This window comes from Salmo salar, chromosome 10 (genome assembly GCF_965601325.2).
Source record: "Salmo salar chromosome 10, fSalSal1, whole genome shotgun sequence".
Classification (NCBI taxonomy): domain Eukaryota; kingdom Metazoa; phylum Chordata; class Actinopteri; order Salmoniformes; family Salmonidae; genus Salmo; species Salmo salar.
This window is the reverse complement of record NC_138300.1, coordinates 45,153,287-45,170,777: the sequence shown is the minus strand read 5'-3', so window position 1 is coordinate 45,170,777 and position 17,491 is coordinate 45,153,287. Positions and strand designations below refer to the sequence as shown.

Sequence of the window (17,491 nt, the reverse complement as noted above, 5' to 3'; positions counted from 1 at the left end):
TCCACTTTTTGGGGACTCTGTTGTCTGCTTTTCTTGACGGTGCTTGTCCATAACAGAAATGCATCCGTTTTGAAAATATCATGTTGGATTTTTTTTTTAAATGAAGACGTTTTAGCTCGCTACTCCAGTACGGTAGTTGGCAGTACACAGATGATAGTTATCCACGGGGTCGACATCCCTGTCGAAGAAGAGTACGCACGGCTAGCTAGCTTAGCTAACGTTCTTTAGCTAATAAACTTCGCATGGATCAAGTACCAGCTCATCATTACTCGTTCGGTTTCATACACAAGGTGAGTTGCTCTCGTGCTTGCTCCCGAATTGCATTGCAGAGCAAACTAGCTACCTAACTTGTTTGCTAACATCTAGCTAGCTAGTTATACCTGCCTGGCTAGCTACATCTGAAAGGTTGAATGCATTGGTGGAATGCATATAGCTAGCTAGCAACCTGGTACTTTCAATGGTTACAAATAGTTGACATTTGGATAATATAATCGTTTTATGGTTTATTGCATTGCCTAACAAAATAAGTGTCAATGTTAGGTTTTAAAGCTAGCTAAGTAAACTTTCTTGCTGACCTTGGGTTTATATCCTCAATCTATTTTTATACCGAACAAAAATATAGCCGCAACGATTTTATTGAGTTACAGTTCATATATGGAAATCAGTCAATTGACATGAATTAATTAAGCCCTAATCCATTCATTTCACATGACTAGGCAGGGGAGCAGCCATGAGTGGGCCTGGGCCCACCCACTGAGGAGCCAGGCCCAGCCAAACATAATTATTTTTCCCCACAAAAAGGGCTTTATTACAGACATAAATACTCCTCAGTTTCATCAGCTGTTCGGGTGGCTGGTTTCAGACGATCCCGCATGTGAAGAAGCTAGATGTGGACTTCCTGGACTGGCGTGGTTGCATGTGGCCTGTGGTTGTGTGGCCGGTTGGTCGTACTGCCAAATTCTCTATGACGTTGGAGGTGGCTATAGTAGAGAAATAAACATTAGATTCATTGGCAACAGCTTTGGTGGACATTCCTGCAGTTAGCATGTCAATTGCACACTCCCTCAACTTGACACATCTGTGGCATTGTGTTGTGTAACAAAACTGCACATTTGTGGCCTTTTATTGTCTCCAGCACAAGGTGCTGTGTAATGATAATACTGTTTAATCAGGTTCTTGATATGCCACACCTGTCAGGTGGATGGATTATCTTGGCAAAAGATACATTCTCACGAACAAATATGTAAACAAATTTGTGCACAATATTGGAGAGAAATAAGCTTTCTGTTTGTATGGAACATTTCTGGGATATTTTATTTCAGCTAATGAAACATGGAACCAACACTTTACAAGTTGCTTTTTATATTTTTGTTCAGTATATTTAAAACAAGTCCTTGATTTCTCATATTTCTAGGATATTGACACCAGTCTACTACAATGGAAGTCCTAATGCATCACCTTCGGCAGAGAATCTTACCCCACCTGCCCAGAACCTTCACCACTCCTTGTAAGAGCCATTCAAGCTGTGCTGCAGGACATGCCCCAAAGCCAACCCTCATTGACTCCATCTCCCGACCTAGCACACACCTTCCCCTAGTATCCCGTCTCTTCCAGCCCTCCAACCTGCGTGATGTGGGGCAGGAGAGTCGTGCTCAGGGGGAGATGACCTGCAAGAGCCAGAGACTGATGCAGCAGGCAGGTCTCATCCACCCTTCCAACCCTGGCTGCTACTACATCCTCCCAGCCACAGTGCGCTCCATGGAGAAGCTGGTGAGGCTGATCGACCAGGAGATGCAGAGGATCGGTGGGCAGAAGCTGGACATGCCCAGCCTGTGCTCTGCGGAGCTGTGGAGACGCAGCGAGCGCTGGGACCTGATGGGAAAAGAGCTGTTCCGCCTGAGGGACCGCCACGGAGCGGAATACTGCCTGGGCCCCACCCATGAGGAGGCAGTGACAGAGCTGCTGGCCTCCCAGGGAACCCTGTCCTACAGACAGCTTCCTCTAATGCTTTACCAGGTATAGGCTACAGTATGGCACCAGATTAAACCTTATTCATTAGTTTATTCAGATTGGGGCTTCTTTCTTCTTATCGTACACTTGGGTTTATATTATAATGGTATTAAGCTGATGTGTTTCATTTGTCTATGCAGATGACCCGCAAGTTCCGTGATGAGCCAAAGCCTCGGTTCGGGCTGCTACGGGGGCGGGAGTTCTACATGAAGGACATGTACACGTTTGATGTGAGTGAAGAGGCTGCCTACCACACGTATGAGTCTGTATGTCAGGCTTACAACCGTCTCTTCTCCCGGCTGGGCCTGCGCATTGTTCAGGTCCAGGCAGACACAGGGAAAATCGGAGGTAAACTCTCCCACGAATTCCAGCTCCCAGCAGATATCGGAGAGGACAGACTACTGGTCTGTGGGAGCTGCTCCTTCTCTGCCAATGTGGAGACCATGGAACCAGGCCGGACTGACTGCCCACAGTGCCAGGCAGGCACACTGGTGGAGTCCAAGGGCATAGAGGTGGGTCATACGTTCTACCTTGGCACCAAATACTCCCACATATTCAATGCCACCTTCAATAACACCCAGAACAAGCCTGCTGTCACTGAGATGGGCTGCTTCGGGCTGGGGGTGACCCGGATCCTTGCTGCCGCCATAGAGGTGATGTCCACAGAGGAGGCTATCCGCTGGCCTGGGCTGCTTGCCCCTTACCAGGTCTGTGTTCTGCCCCCTAAAAGGGGCAGTAAGGTGGATGAGGTGGCTGGTTTATCTGAGGAGGTGGCCCTTTTTCTGGGGGAGGCTCTGCCCAGCCTAAGAGGTGAGGTGGTTCTGGATGACCGTACACAGATGACCATTGGTAAGAGGCTGAAGGATGCCAGTCAGCTTGGATACCCCTACGTGGTGGCATTGGGGCAGAAGGCTACAGAGGAGATACCCAGGTTTGAGGTGATCTGCCAGCAGACTGGTGAGACTATGTTCCTCAGTAGGGATGGACTGGTAGACCTACTCAGACGAGTGGAGACGGTCTGAGTTGGACTGATCTTGACCTGGACTAAACTATTGAACTCTGTGGAACTCTATTGCTCCTCTGAAATGGGCATGCTTGTGGTTGGGCGGGATGATACGTGGTAAAGAGGCTACTGCTCAACAGCCCTATACCTACTAAGGCCAATCTAAGTCTGATGCAAACTGAGCTGGACTGAAATCTATTATTACACTGTTATGGACATGTATGTGTGGGGTAGGGTGGAAGTAGCCCTTGATCATGACTCTCAGTTCCATTACATTACACATACAGTTGTCAGAAGTTTACATACACCTTAGCCAAATACATTTAAACTCAGTTTCACAATTCCTGACATTTAATCCTAGTAAAAATTTGCTGTCTTAGGTCAGTTAGGATCACCAGTTTATTTTAAGAATGTGAAATGTACCAAGACCTCATCAACGACATCGCCAAGGACATTCGTTACCAGAGACGCTACAGACAGAGGAGGAAGGCGGAGCTGGTGAAGCTGCAGCAGGCACTGAGCGCGCTTAACTCCAAGACAGCCTTCTATCAGGACCAGACCAACTACTACGACACTTACATCAAGACCTGCCTCGACAACCTCAACAGGAAGAACACGCGGCGGTCCATCAAGCTAGAAAGGAAGGTGGAGGAGAAGGGCAGTAAGAAGTGGAAGCATCAGTCTCTGAAGTACACGGCTGCCCGACTGCATGAGAAGGGAGTGATCCTGGAGATAGAGGGGCTGCAGACCAACCAGTTCAAAAATGTAATGTTTGACATCTCTCCCAGTGAGGAAGTTGGGGACTTTGAGGTGAAGGCCAAGTTCATGGGAGTTGAGATGGAAAAGGTTCAACTCCATTTCCAGGATCTGCTCCAGCTGCAGTACGAGGGAGTGGCGGTGATGAAGATGTTTGACAAAGCCAAAGTCAACGTCAACCTGCTCATCTTCCTCCTCAACAAGAAGTTCTATGGAAAATGAGGGATCATTAAACCAAAGGTGGAGGGGAAAAGATTAAGTGGGCATAGGTGTGAAAGAATTGTGTGCCTTTTGACAAAGCAACATTTGGTATAGGATGTTTGAATGGTGGTTAACGTGTTATGTATGTCTGACTGGCCATCCTCAGGCTGGTGAGCTAAACACACCCACGCACATGCACGCACACACCCTCAGGCTGGTGACCCACACACACATTTGATTAATCACTTTATACCAAAATTAAGCTCACATTGAAATGGGTTTGTTGCTTGTATTGTCATGTTATATCTGTTGCTTAATTATTGTATTTTTTTTTTCATGTTCAGTTTTCCACTGCGTAATTAATTGTACATGGAATATATTTTTCATAAGTATATTATAATGGCATTTACATTTTATATGTAGAAGTTATATACAGTGCATTCGGAAAGTATTCAGACCTTCAGACCTAAATACCACATAATGACAAAGCAAAAACAGGTTTTTAGAATTTTTTGCCAATTTATTAAAAATAAAAAATGAAATAATACATTTACTAAAGTATTCAGACCCTTTACTCAGTACTTTGTTGAAGCACCTTTTGCAGCGATTACAGCCTCGAGTCTTCTTGGGTATAACGCTACAAGCTTGGCGCACATGTATTTGGGGAGTTTCTGCCATTCTTCTCTGGTCCCGTGTGGCTCAGTTGGTAGAGCATGGTGTTTGCAACGCCAGGGTGTGGGTTCGTTTCCCACGGTGGACCAGTACGGAGAAAAAAAAATGTATGAAATGTATGCATTCACTACTGTAAGTCGCTCTGGATAAGAGTGTCTGCTAAATGACTAAAATGTAAATGTAAATGTAAATGTCAGAATAATAGTAGAGTGATTTATTTCAGCTTTTCTTTCTTTCATCACATTCCCAGTGGGTCAGAAGTTTACATACTCAATTAGTATTTGGTAGCATTGCCTTTTAAATTGTTTAACTTGGATCAAATGTTTCGGGTAGCCTTCCACAATAAGTTGGTTGAATTTTGGCCCATTCCTCCTGACAGAGCTGGTGTAACTGAGTCAGGTTTGTAGGCCTCCTTGCTCGCACACGCTTTTTCAGTTCTGCCCACAAATTTTCTATAGGCTTGAGGTCAGGGCTTTGTGATGGCCACTCCAAAACCTTGACTTTGTTGTCCTCATTGTCAATTTGGAAGACCCATTTGCAACCAAGCTTTAACTTCCTGACTGATGTCTTGAGATGTTGCTTCAATATATCCACATAATTTTCCTCCCTCATGATGCCATCTATTTTGTGAAGTGCACCAGTCCCTCCTGCAGCAAAGCACCCCCACAACATACAACATGATGCTGCCACCCCTGTGCTTCACGGTTGGGATGGTGTTCTTTGGCTTGCAAGCCTCCCCCTTTTTTCTCCAAATATAACGATGGTCATTATGGCCAAACAGTTCTATTTTTGTTTCATCAGACCAGAGGACATTTCCCCAAAAAGTACGATCTTTGTCCCCATGTGCAGTTGCAAACCGTAGTCTGGCTTTCTTATGGCGGCTTGGAGCAGTGGCTTCTTCCTTGCTGAGCGGCCTTTCAGGTTATGTCGATATAGGACTCATTTTACTGTGGATATAGATACTTTTGTACCGGTTTCCACCGGCATCTTCACAAGGTCCTTTGCTGTTGTTTTGGGATTGATTTGCGCTTTTCGCATCAAAGTACGTTCATCTCTAGGAGACTCTCTCCTTCCTGAGAGGTATGACGGCTGCATGGTCCCATGGTGTTTATACTTGCATACTATTGTTTGTACAGATGAACGTGGTACCTTCAGGCGTTTGGAAATTGCTCCCAAGGATGAATCAGACTTGTGGAGGTCTACAATTTTTTCACTGAGGTCTTGGCTGATTTCTTTTGATTTTCCCATGATGTCAAGCAAAGATGCACAGAGTTTGAAGGTAGGCCTTGAAATACATCCACAGGTACACTTCCAATTGACTCAAATGATGTCAATTAGTCTATCAGAAGCTTCTAAAGCCATGACATCATTTTCTGGAATTTTACAAGCTGTTTAAAGGCACAGTCAACTTGCATGTAAACTTCTGACCCACTGGAATTGTGATACAGTGAAATAATCTGCCTAAACAATTGTTGGAAATTTGTTGCACAAAGTAGATGTCCTAACCGACTTGCCTAAACTATAGTTTGTTAACAAGAAATTTGTTGAGTGGTTGAAACACTTAGGTTGGAGTCATTAAATCTAGTTTATGTAAACTTCCGACTTCAACTGTAAATCAATTGGACGAAGGCGTCTTCTGTACGAGGAAGTTTTGTCAAGAGCCGCGACGCTCGGTCTGAACATTAACACGGATCGCTTGCGGTACGGTTTTGGAAGCATAAGGACCTTTGCTTTCATATCAGCAAGGAAAAAATATATACATTAATAAAGGTTCAATTGATACACACCTTTTATAGGGTTCCCACATGGTCATATTTCCATGTTACAGAAGACAGAGTGGACTACCTGTGCTAATATGCTATCTGAGTCTCCGGACACCTGTGTGTAAACGGAAGATGGACGCCACAAACGTGTTGTCACTGAAAAATACTGTAATCTGCAACTGTTAAAACCGGTTACGACCGTGTACAATAAGTGTGTATTTAGCATTTGTGAAATTATTTTTGATGTGATATGAAAGTAGAGGGATTTAGGTTTCAAGAACCTTACCGCAATTGAGAATCGATTCACATTTAGATGGGAGTATTTGGCTGTTTTAGGCTTCCAGAGCCAATTCACCCTTTAAACAGAACATGCAAATCCTTGCACTAAGACGTATTAGGCTCCTTTAGTCCAATATAGGGCCGGTGGAAGAGGTTCAATAATTATTCTCAAATTACGTTGGTTCATTAGTCATGTGTGATGTCTGTCATTAAAAATATTTTTTTCCATCCGGGCTCGGTCAGATACAGTAACACGAGTCATATACACACATTGCATCAGAACTATTAAAGCTCTAACTGTCCCCCCTACGGAAGCTTTTTGATATTGCACCGCAACGTTCACGTGTAAACAACTTGTATGATTTTGTCCTACATACTTTATGTAGACATATTTCTTGTCATACGTGTCGCTTCAGTAGTCAATACTAAGAAACCGTAATTCAGCAACTAGTTTAATCTTCAAATACATCCACCTTATTTGGAGTGAATATGGCTTCACTATCACAACAGGGCGATGATAGCGACGATGGCATGGACGACTTTATGGAGAAATTCAAGAAAGAGAAATATAGCAACGCCTTTTCCGAGAAGAACTGGGAAGAGGTAGTAAAGACATGTAACTAGCAACATCTCTACAAACACGACTGATATAGCACTGACAGTTTTCAGTCATTACTCTGTCAGTATCATTGGAGTGTTGGCTAGATATGACTGGTTAGCTAGCTATCTGTGAATGGGCGCTAACGACAAATGTTAGCTAGCTAGAATACTATTAAAGATTTGTTTAAATGGCTAAACCATTTTGATATAAAACACAGTTTTCTTTACATTTTGTCATACTGCCAGTCTCATTGATTGGCTAGCTAGCTAGTTATGTTAGTTACTGGCAAAGAGTCGTGCACTCAGCTATGCCCAGAACTGTCCCCATGGTTTCCAGAGGCCACAGGCTTTACTACCTGTCTCATTCATTGCACTGTCCTGCAGGAGTTCGATAAGGTGCCTATGTTTATGAAGACAGCGCCTGATGAGATTGACCCCATGAAACACCCGGAGCTGGCTGCTATTCAGTCCATCATCCACGACGATGACAGACCACTAGAGGGTATGGTAGCCGTTGCTGTACTTTTTCTCCACTCCTGAGGAATGAATTGGCTGTCCCAGCCAAACCCAGAGTCAATGGTTGTTTCCTTATTTCTACTCAGAGCAAGCCGAGAGCCTGAAAGATGAGGGGAACGACTACTTTAAAGAGAAGAACTACAAGAAAGCTATAGTGTCCTACACAGCCGGACTGAAGAAGAACTGCAGTGACTCTAATGTCAATGCCATCCTGCTCGCTAACCGAGCGGCAGCACACTTCCACCTGGGTACAGACCTGTTCTTAGAACTTACCCATCTGTAGATCTCATGATATTGGTCTGGGATGTTTGTTGCAGTCACTCTCTCTTCTTGCCTTGCAGGTAACATGCGCTCTGCACTGAATGATTCTGTCGCTGCAAAGAAGTTTAAACCAGACCACCTCAAAACATTAATTAGAGGTTTGTCCATAGATAAACATCACATTTCACTATTCTACTGGAAGACACATCTAGACACTGAACATTTGCAATGAGACAAATGCTGTATGCATGACTCCTCTCTCTTTCTCCTGCTCTGTGACTGTGTCTGTGCAGGTGCCTCGTGTTGTATGGAGCTGAAAAAATATACAGATGCCCTGCTGTGGTGTGAGGAGGGGCTCAAGCAGCAGCCCACAGACAAGAAGCTACTGGAGCTGAGAGCTACAGCAGATAAACACAAGGTATATTACAGGCCTTAATATGGCCTTGACTCCTTTCTGTTGTGGAGTCCAGTCCATGTTTTAGATGAACCTATGCTGAAATGGTTGTATTTGTGGTTCAGAGAGCAGCAGAGAGAGATGCAAGGAAGGCGAAGGTTAAAGAAAAGAAGGAGCTCAGTGAGAGAGAGGCTCTGCTGGCTGCTATAAAGGTGAGCGAGATCATAGTCACACAAGACACGCATCCGACCACATGATTCCTTTATAAGGAGGGTTGATGAAGGCACTGCCGCGTGGCAATACATCGTTTTTATGACACACATGCTTTACAGGAGCGTGGCATCAAGTTACTGAAGCCTAAGCAGCGTCCTAAGCGCAGCTCTGACAGTGAGGATGATAATAGAGGCTCCTCTAGAGCCATGGCAGGCCTGGAACTGGATGGTCTGTGTTCTGTGGAGGCCACAGGGGCCAAGATGTTCCTGGATGAACAGGGTGTCATGCATTGGCCAGTCCTCTTCCTCTACCCCGAACACCAACAAACAGACTTCATCTCAGCCTTCAGCGAATCCTCCAGGTATGATTCTATCTATCTATCTATCTATCTATCTATCTATCTATCTATCTATCTATCTATCTATCTATCTATCATGTGGGGTTGGAAGGGTCTACATAAAATCAGACAGTATGTTGGTTTGTAGATCCTAGAAATCATCCAACTCAATACTCTACAAGATGTCTAAAGTAGAACCAACATTACATTGCTAATGACCAATAACACTCAAAATAATACAGATTTTATACACTGGGTCGTTCGAGCTGATTGGCTGACAGCCGTGGTATATCAGACCGTATACCACGGGTATGACAACATTTATTTTTACTGCTCTAATTACATTTGTAACTCGTTTTATAATAGCAATAAGGCTCCACAGGGGTTTTTGGTATATGGCCAATATACCACGACTAAGCACTGTGTCCAGGCACTCTGCGATGAGTCTTGCCTAAGAACAGCCCTTAGCTGTGGAATATTGGGCATATACCACACCCCCTCGTGCCTTATTGCTTAAACATAACATTTGCTTTTTTAGCTTTCTTGATCACCTGACTCTCATGTTTGGAGAGGAACTCCCACCTTGGGACACTAACCGGAAGTATTCTCCCCAAAACCTCCAGGTCAGTAGTTTTTACTTTGATTTATTGGTTTCATTGAACAGTTTTGGGGTTATATCCTCTATCTCTGAAATTGTGTTTTCCTTAGTTGGTTCTGACTATTTTGCCATTCTGACTCCTTAGCTGTTCTTTGAAGACCACGAGAAAGAGTCCTTATATCAAGTCAATCCAGAGACGCCTCTCATTAAAATCCTTCAGCATAAAAGGTACGGAATGTATTTTTTTCTCACTTCTTTGAACTCACTTGTATACTGTGACTTGCTAATTGCTTTCTCATGGCTGATCTTTCCTGCTTTTTTTGACAGGTGTTTTGTAAAAGCAGGAACTCCCAGCTTTGTCATTCTGGTAAATGGGTCGCCGTTTTGCGAGAAGTTCTTATCAGAAAGGAAAACCCATCGACTGTAATGACACTCCTCATTAAATCAGCCTAGACCTGTCGATCTCACAGACTACTGGTATGAACTCTTTCCCACCGATCGGAAAGGACTGCACTCCTCTCCACTCCCTGCCCAAAGTATTTGTAAAAGTGCAGATTTTGTTATTTAAGAGAAGAGATTAATGTTATGTTTGGGAGCCTTTACATTGTTCCAGATATCTCCAACATACTCTGTGATTGGCAAGATTGCAGTGCTCATTGCTGTATTTATCGATCAAATTCTATATGAGTGTCAATCTGGGAACCTGTCATAAAATCTGTTATAATTAAGTCACCATGTCACTCTTACTAAAAGGCCTTACAACAAAGTATTGGAATTTGTTTTTGTCACTTCCTTTTCACTGTCTCAACAACATACTATGATTGTGAAAGCCAAACCAACCCATATGTTACACATGTAGTTGACAAGACTCAATCTGACTAAACCAGCTTTTCTTGCCATGTAAGGACATTTTCCAGCAGCTTGTGTGTTACAGTGCACCATAGTACCCAAGCAGCATTACTCAATAAGCTGGCTGGCTTTATGGAAATACTCTTTATTTTGGGGTCTGTAGAAAATACCTGGGACAGGTTAAACCAATAAGCTTTAGAACAGTGTTTGGCAAACTCGGTCCTCAGGACCCCAAAGGGTGCACGTTTTTAGATTTTTTGCACGAGCACTACTCAGCTTATTCAAATAATCAACTAATCATCAAACTTACATTATTTGTATCTGCTGTTTAGTGCTAGGGCAAAAAAACTAAATGTGCACCGAGTTTGGGAAACACTGCTTTAGAGTTATCACCATTGTTGGGAAGGTATGGTTCATCATTAAAATGATAGGTGTGTCCTCATTGCTTCCTGAATGTCTCGGATCAGCAGTTTATTTGTCTTATATAAACTCCTTGGATGACTGATGCACATTCAGTTTGTGAGTTGATTCAAGCAAGACAAAATAGGCAGAAACGGGTTCCAAAAAAGCAGTTGTGCACAGATGTATTTTACCATTTCACTTTAGAACATTGCATGATTAGTACAAAGTCTTCTGACACAAGGCAAGCTCCTCATTGGAACAAAGAAACAGAAAAATGACTCTCTTCCTGTCATACTGGGAACACTAAAGAAAAGGAACCCGGCTGTTCAATCAGTGCTTGATCTTTGCTAGTTCTCTATCGACATTAGACACCACTCACATGGACATAGACTTGGCCAGTGGTCTCTTCCTGGCTGGCTGGTTGGGTTGCACAGTCTCCAGAAGCCTCCTGACCAGCTCTAGCCTGCCCCTGCTGATCAGAGCCCTGGAGAGCTCGGTCACCTCCCCGGTGTGTGCCCTGCACAGGCTTCTCAGCTCAGCCTGCACCGCGTCCTCTGGGTACCTCTCCTGGGCTCTCCGTACCCACACCTCCAGCTGGGTGATGGCGGGGCCGGGGTCGGAGCCACTCTGAGTGAATAGCCCCAACAGGGCCTCCAGGAGGCAGCGTAGAGCCATGGTGTCCCTGCTGCCAGGCCGCTCCAGATCCAGGGCCCTCTTGAAGCAGTCGGCTGCATTCTGTTCCTCGCCCTTCAGCAGCAGACAGCGCCCCCGGAGGAGGTGGAGGTCCGGGAGGCTGTCCCCCGGGTCACACTGCAGGGCTTGAGAGAGGGACACCAGGGCTCTGTTTAACGCCCCCTCATCCACAAGCAGGCTCTCCTGAAGGGCATCCACACCCATGTAGTAATACACCTGGTAAGAGACACAGATGTATTATACTGTGTAGTAATACACCTGGTAAGACACACACAGATGTATTATACTGTGTAGTAATACACCTGGTAAGACACACACAGATGTATTATACTGTGTGGTGATACACCTGGTAAAATACACACAGTTGTATTATACTGTGTGGTGATACACCTGTAGTAACACCTGCATTCATTTGTTTGCCTATCACAGCAACACAATGACACATTACTGTATGTCTCAGTAGATATTCTGTTTTTCTTGACAAGTTACTGTTGATCTTTCACTCACACGGCTTATTTCTACGTGCCCGATGTGACTGCTGTCAAAGTGCTTGCAGTGTCTTGTTAAACAGCAGAGAGCAGCACACACATCCCCACCTACCTGTCCCATCTCCAGGTGTGTGCGTAGACAGGGGCGAACACTCAGCACCCTCTCCAGGTCTGCCTTGGCCTCAGTCAGGCTATGTCTGTCAGGGAGCCCACCCTGTCCCTGTTTAGCCCTCTCAAGATCCCTCACATAGGCCATCACATTGATCTGAGAATAAAAGCATGTCTGTTTATGTAAATGTGTGTATTCTGTGATTGTCATGTAAGTCCATCCCTGCGAGTGTCATGTAGAGTTTAGATTTATCATTTGGTTTAGTATTAACATTATTGAAGTGACATTTCATATTACAATAGTGTCAAGTGTTAAACTGAGTTGAACATTGTGTTTAGACATGTTAGGGTTACTGTAGTGTACCTTGGCGCGGGTGCAGTAGGCCTGCCAGTTGAGTTCAGGGTCAGGCAGCACATTGAGGGCCATGTTACAGATCCCTGTGGACATCTCATGTTTCCCCAGCAGATAGAACACCTTGGCCAGCTGGTTCAGGATAAACGCATCGTCTGCAGCTAGTTTTATGGCCTGCAGGGGACAATCAATATTACATTCGGTTTTACGATAACCTGAAGAATGACAGGGGCTTATGACAAGGGCTTATGAGAAGTTTTCGACCCTGCAGAAGAACTGAGGGCAGATACGGTAGTAGACTTCTTAAGTTGGCGCCAAGTTTATAACCCTTTATACAGTAGGTGATGAGGAAGCAGACATATCAGCTAATCATTATTCAAACGTTCATGATACACTGTCATCTGAATGAATCTGGCAGCTGTGAGGATAAGATGCCACTAAGCAGTCATTAGAAGCATTAAAAAGCAAGAGACAAGTCCCTAGGGCTTTACGACTTGTTCTAGTTTATAAGTCCCACTTTTCTGTGAGTGTTGTACGTACAGTTCCGAAGCAGGACAGGGGGTCAGAATCAGAGTAGCCACAGTCATGTACAGACATGGGCACCGTGGAGAATTCTTCTTTCCTCTCTAACATGATGCCTATGTAGCACCAGGATAGTGCTGTGTGGGCGAGGGGGTCAGGTAGAAACATACTGAATGATTAATCAATACCTTTAGGACAGTAAGACACAGCACTCATCTTGTGGGTTCAGATGGAGAGAGAGAGCAATAATAATAATGTATTTTTTCCCCCCCATCTTTCTTCCTTCTTGTATACCTTTGTGATGTGTTTTCTCTGACTTCAGGGTCTCTGTGAGCAGCTTCAGTCCCTTGTTGTAGTGAAACAGTCTGGAGTACTCCGAGTCTTCCTTGTTCTTTACCATATCATCTAGTCTACAAAAATAGATTGCTTTACATTTTTCTTACACATGAGCTTGTAGATATTATTTTCTAATTTATTTTCTATGAAAAGATTTGAAACATTCAAGACACAATTTACCTAATATAGATTGTTGCCATTTTGAAATACCAGCTTCTCTTTTCTTCTGTTGGTATCTAAAAAAATAAGCAACATTAACCTTTACTAAATCAATATATTACTGTAGATGTGAAATTACGTTCTTCGTAAGTAATCTAACATGAGATCTCACCAGCTCTCCCCCGTAGTCCAGAGCTCTGTTGTACAGGATCAGAGAGGCGGTCAGTCTTTCCCTCCGGTCTTCCTCTCTGTCAAGCTCTATGTCATAAGGATGAGCATAGGCCTGCTCTGCCAGGCACCGGGCTGCAGAAAGCCTGGACTCCGCATGACCTGGCTGCCCAGCCTCCAGACCCATGAGCTGGGACAACTTCTCCACACACTCCCCTGCGTCCAGCTCCCTCTGGAGGCGGTCGTACACGTAGCCAAGGTTGGCCCAAGCGTTCAGGTTCCCCGGGTCTTCTTTACAGATGCTCATGAAGGTCTCCTCGGCCTGCTCCAGCTGGTCCAAATGGAAAGCCAGGAGACCCAGGAGGTTACGGACACCATACTGGAGGTACCTGTAATGTTTTGAAAACAATAGTCCAGTCCATTTATTATTCATTGTACCAGCTGAAGGGAAATTAGAATTCCAGTTCCATGTTTTACTCCAGCACTCTTTAGCTAGTGATCAACAATGTAACTGCCAAAATAATGGAATCACTTGAGTTAAATTAGGGATACAAAGTATATTGAAAGCAGGTGCTTCCACACAGGTGTGGTTCCTGAGTTAAATAAACAATTGACATTCCATAATGCTTAGGTTCCTGAATAAAAATCTGCAGGGCACAATGGTCAATGAATAGTTTAATGAGTATGAAAACGATGTAACCATATGCCATGGCCATCTGTCACCAGATCTCAATCCAATTGAACACTTATGGGAGATTCTGGAGCGGAGCCTGAGACAGCGTTTTACACCACCATCAACAAAACACCAAATTATGAAATTTCTTGTGGAAGAATGATGTCGCATCCCTCCAATAGAGTTCCAGACACTTGTCCTATTAAGACACTTAACACTTTGGTGTTTCCTTTATTTTGGCAGTTACCTGTATGTACACCCATGATTTCAGTAAAGTTCAATTAACAATATCAGACATCCCAAACTCCATCCTTATAACCATAAGATAATATGTTACAATACCCAACTTCTGCCTCCAGCTCAGCCCCCAGAGAGTCCACCTTCAGCTGGGTGTCCCTCCTCCGCAGCTCCCCCGGCCCGCTGGGCTCATGGTTCAGGTTGAGGTCCAGGTGGAAGTGACCTGGGATGTACGCCATGCCATCAATGAGGGACTCAATGTCCTCCTCTGTGTTGCCTTCCTTTATGGCTTTCTCTTGTTTATTAACCACATATTTATCCAGGTAATTCATAGTCTTTTACAATAACTACCTGAGACTCATATGTCCCCATACACTACTGCTGACTGTCAGAGTCAACTGGCTGTTTTCTTCTTCCTCCAGAGGCAGACTGGTAATACCGGTTAGGTTAGGGACTAGGGAGGGGAAGGAGTAAGTAACCTCATGCAGTGGTGTACTGTACTCCCATTCTGGCCTAGCTGGCTTAGTTGGCTACCTCCCGCTCCATTCTTCTCATTTGAATAGTACATTTGAATGTGATTGAACATTTATGACCCCCTTTTTTGTGTTTCTCTTTATGATACAGTACATTGAGATGTGGTTTGAATATTTGACTGATAATCAGTAGGTCTATGGTCTTCTTTTATGGCTCACATATCAGCTTTAGGTTTTTACAGACAAGGAGAGTGGGTTATTGCTTTAGACAGGTGTCACAACAACAGTAGGTAGGTTGACTTTCACTCAACCTTTTAAAACAATCTTTTAGAAGGTGCTTACATCAGCTTTCCTCTTGCCTGCTGTCTCCATGGTAATGACAGAACGTGATCCATTAGGCTCAGCATGAACAGTTTGAGAGAGAGAGAGAGAGAGAGAGAGAGATGCAGTTGGACAAAGAGCCCTTTGACTTGGCTCATGTGCTTAGATGAAGTATGCAGATATCCTCAATCTCAGTGAACTCCAATAAACTCTAATTGTAAACAAAGGTGATCACTCTTTCAAAACTCATACTAATATTTCAAAAAGTATTTGTTGCATTACGGTCTGTCCAGTGCAGATAAGGAGTATTTATTTATGTATGGTACCACCAGTATTTATTTTTTTACTCTTGAAGTGTTTGGCCTCTTATCACCACCAGAGGGTGGACATGCATTGATTGTATGGTATGACAAACAGATTGAAAGTGTTGTGTACTCACACCACACTGTTGATGGAGAGCGAGCATTTAATTTATTATAGTGTTGAATAAAAGTTGACAGATATTTTTTTGATAAAAGCTCAAGCAATTCCTATGGTGATGGATAATGGGTACGTAAAATCTCATCTTCACAAATGATCCCAAAATAGTTCAGAATATATTTGGGCTGTGTGTGTTTTATCTGCTTTATGAGCTGCGATTTTAGTGAACCAATTACCCTTAACTTGAATAGCCTATAGCATAGAGTTTCACCCATTTTTGTTACGTGTCTGATCATTTTGACAGCTTGTGTTTTAGTTGGCTAAGGATGTCGTTGGCAGTCTAGACATCAAACATCCGTCTAGAATGACGCCTGATTCCTGGGCCAGACTACTAATCTGTCAGCATGGTAATGTCTATCCTTCAATCTCTAAACTGAAAAACATACTTGTGGAGTACTTGATCAGACATATTTCACTTCCTTTGGATATTGGGGTAATAGACCCAGTGCTCTTAAAAACATTTTAGTCCAATCTGTGTTTTATTCCTATCTCTTGACTTCCGTATTTATTTTTTATTTTCGTTCCTTCTTTTCTGTACTATTTTGCTCCTAAATTACTTTAACAGGAGGGAAACCACCATTGTGCTCTCTGCAGGTGCTTGGTGATGTCATCAACCCGGGACAAGAGTCAGGGAGAACACCAAGGTGAGTGTTGAAAGAGTGGATGGTGGGGAAGGAGGGAAAAGGGGAAGAAGGTATGGGGGAAGGAGGGGAACATGTGCATGAAGTCAGTCTGTTCCTTACTCAGTCTGTCATGTAACCTGACAGAGAGTCAGGAGCTGTGTTCGAATACTCATACTAACCGTACAATTTGTGACGTGAATTGAGTATATAGTATGCTTATTGGTCATAGTATGGATATAGTTAGTATGCCAAAGGTTCCCGGATGACATACTAAATTCGACAAAATACGAAGTATACATGCAGTGGACACTATTTCCGTGCAATTCATCAGCCACGGCCGTGGCTTCATAACTTTTCAGACCTTTTCAGGTCCCGTGTGGCTCAGTTGGTAGAGCATGGTGTTTGCAACACCAGGGTTGTGGGTTCGATTCCCATGGGGGGCCAGTACGGAGAAAAGAAAAAATGTATGAAATGTATTCACTACTGTAAGTTGCTCTGGATAAGAGCGTCTGCTAAATGACTAAAATGAAAAATGTAAAGAAAATGGTGGAAAATATGCAGCCGAAGTCCGACGAGAGCGCATACTAATTATGACAAATGTTAAGAACATTTAAAAAAAAATGTAATAAAGTAAGTTACGTTACACATTATGTTGGCTGACAATTTGTTAGCTACGCTATCCTTAAGAACCGCATAGCATTACAGCAATATGTACCTGCATGTTAGCTAGTTACCTAACGTTAGTTGGCTACTAATACATCAAACTTGCCAGGCAGTATATTAACTATCTGCTATCTAACTAACTACCCAACATTTATTGACTTGATTATTTACATCATTCTTAGCTAAGTGGTATAGTCGTTGTCACGTCGGTATGAAGAGGTTCGGGAAACAGACGCAGGAATGCGTAATATTTTTTTTTATTAAGGCCCAAATTACGGCGTGCCGTGTAAAGGCACGGGGACGAAGACCAAACAAACACGTAACAAAAACACCCAAACAAA

General features: G+C 43.6%; 3 protein-coding genes and 1 pseudogene across 3 annotated transcripts; 3 read left to right on the top strand and 1 right to left on the bottom strand.

The window, feature by feature from the left end:
* The first annotated feature begins 1 nt into the window (after position 1).
* pars2 (prolyl-tRNA synthetase 2, mitochondrial) lies at positions 2-3,032 on the top strand. The gene is made up of 3 exons (XM_014123383.3): positions 2-290; positions 1,415-2,016; positions 2,151-3,032. Exons 2-3 carry the CDS (start codon positions 1,438-1,440, stop codon positions 3,030-3,032), a joined length of 1,461 nt encoding a protein of 486 aa, XP_013978858.1. The 5' UTR covers positions 2-290; positions 1,415-1,437.
* Positions 3,033-3,430: 398 nt separating this feature from the next.
* On the top strand, positions 3,431-4,491 carry LOC145858584 (ras GTPase-activating-like protein IQGAP2 pseudogene; annotated as a pseudogene).
* A 2,482-nt stretch (positions 4,492-6,973) lies between these two features.
* On the top strand, positions 6,974-10,372 carry ttc4 (tetratricopeptide repeat domain 4). The gene is made up of 10 exons (XM_014123385.3): positions 6,974-7,287; positions 7,669-7,786; positions 7,887-8,048; positions 8,142-8,219; positions 8,355-8,479; positions 8,581-8,667; positions 8,788-9,029; positions 9,544-9,628; positions 9,749-9,831; positions 9,931-10,372. Exons 1-10 carry the CDS (start codon positions 7,174-7,176, stop codon positions 10,028-10,030), a joined length of 1,194 nt encoding a protein of 397 aa, XP_013978860.3. The 5' UTR covers positions 6,974-7,173; the 3' UTR covers positions 10,031-10,372.
* Positions 10,373-11,010: 638 nt separating this feature from the next.
* ttc22 (tetratricopeptide repeat domain 22) lies at positions 11,011-15,011 on the bottom strand. The gene is made up of 8 exons (XM_014123382.3): positions 14,696-15,011; positions 13,685-14,069; positions 13,534-13,589; positions 13,312-13,427; positions 13,036-13,154; positions 12,508-12,669; positions 12,148-12,300; positions 11,011-11,763 (listed from the first exon to the last, which is right to left on the bottom strand). Exons 1-8 carry the CDS (start codon positions 14,920-14,922, stop codon positions 11,230-11,232), a joined length of 1,752 nt encoding a protein of 583 aa, XP_013978857.3. The 5' UTR covers positions 14,923-15,011; the 3' UTR covers positions 11,011-11,229.
* Positions 15,012-17,491: the final 2,480 nt, after the last annotated feature.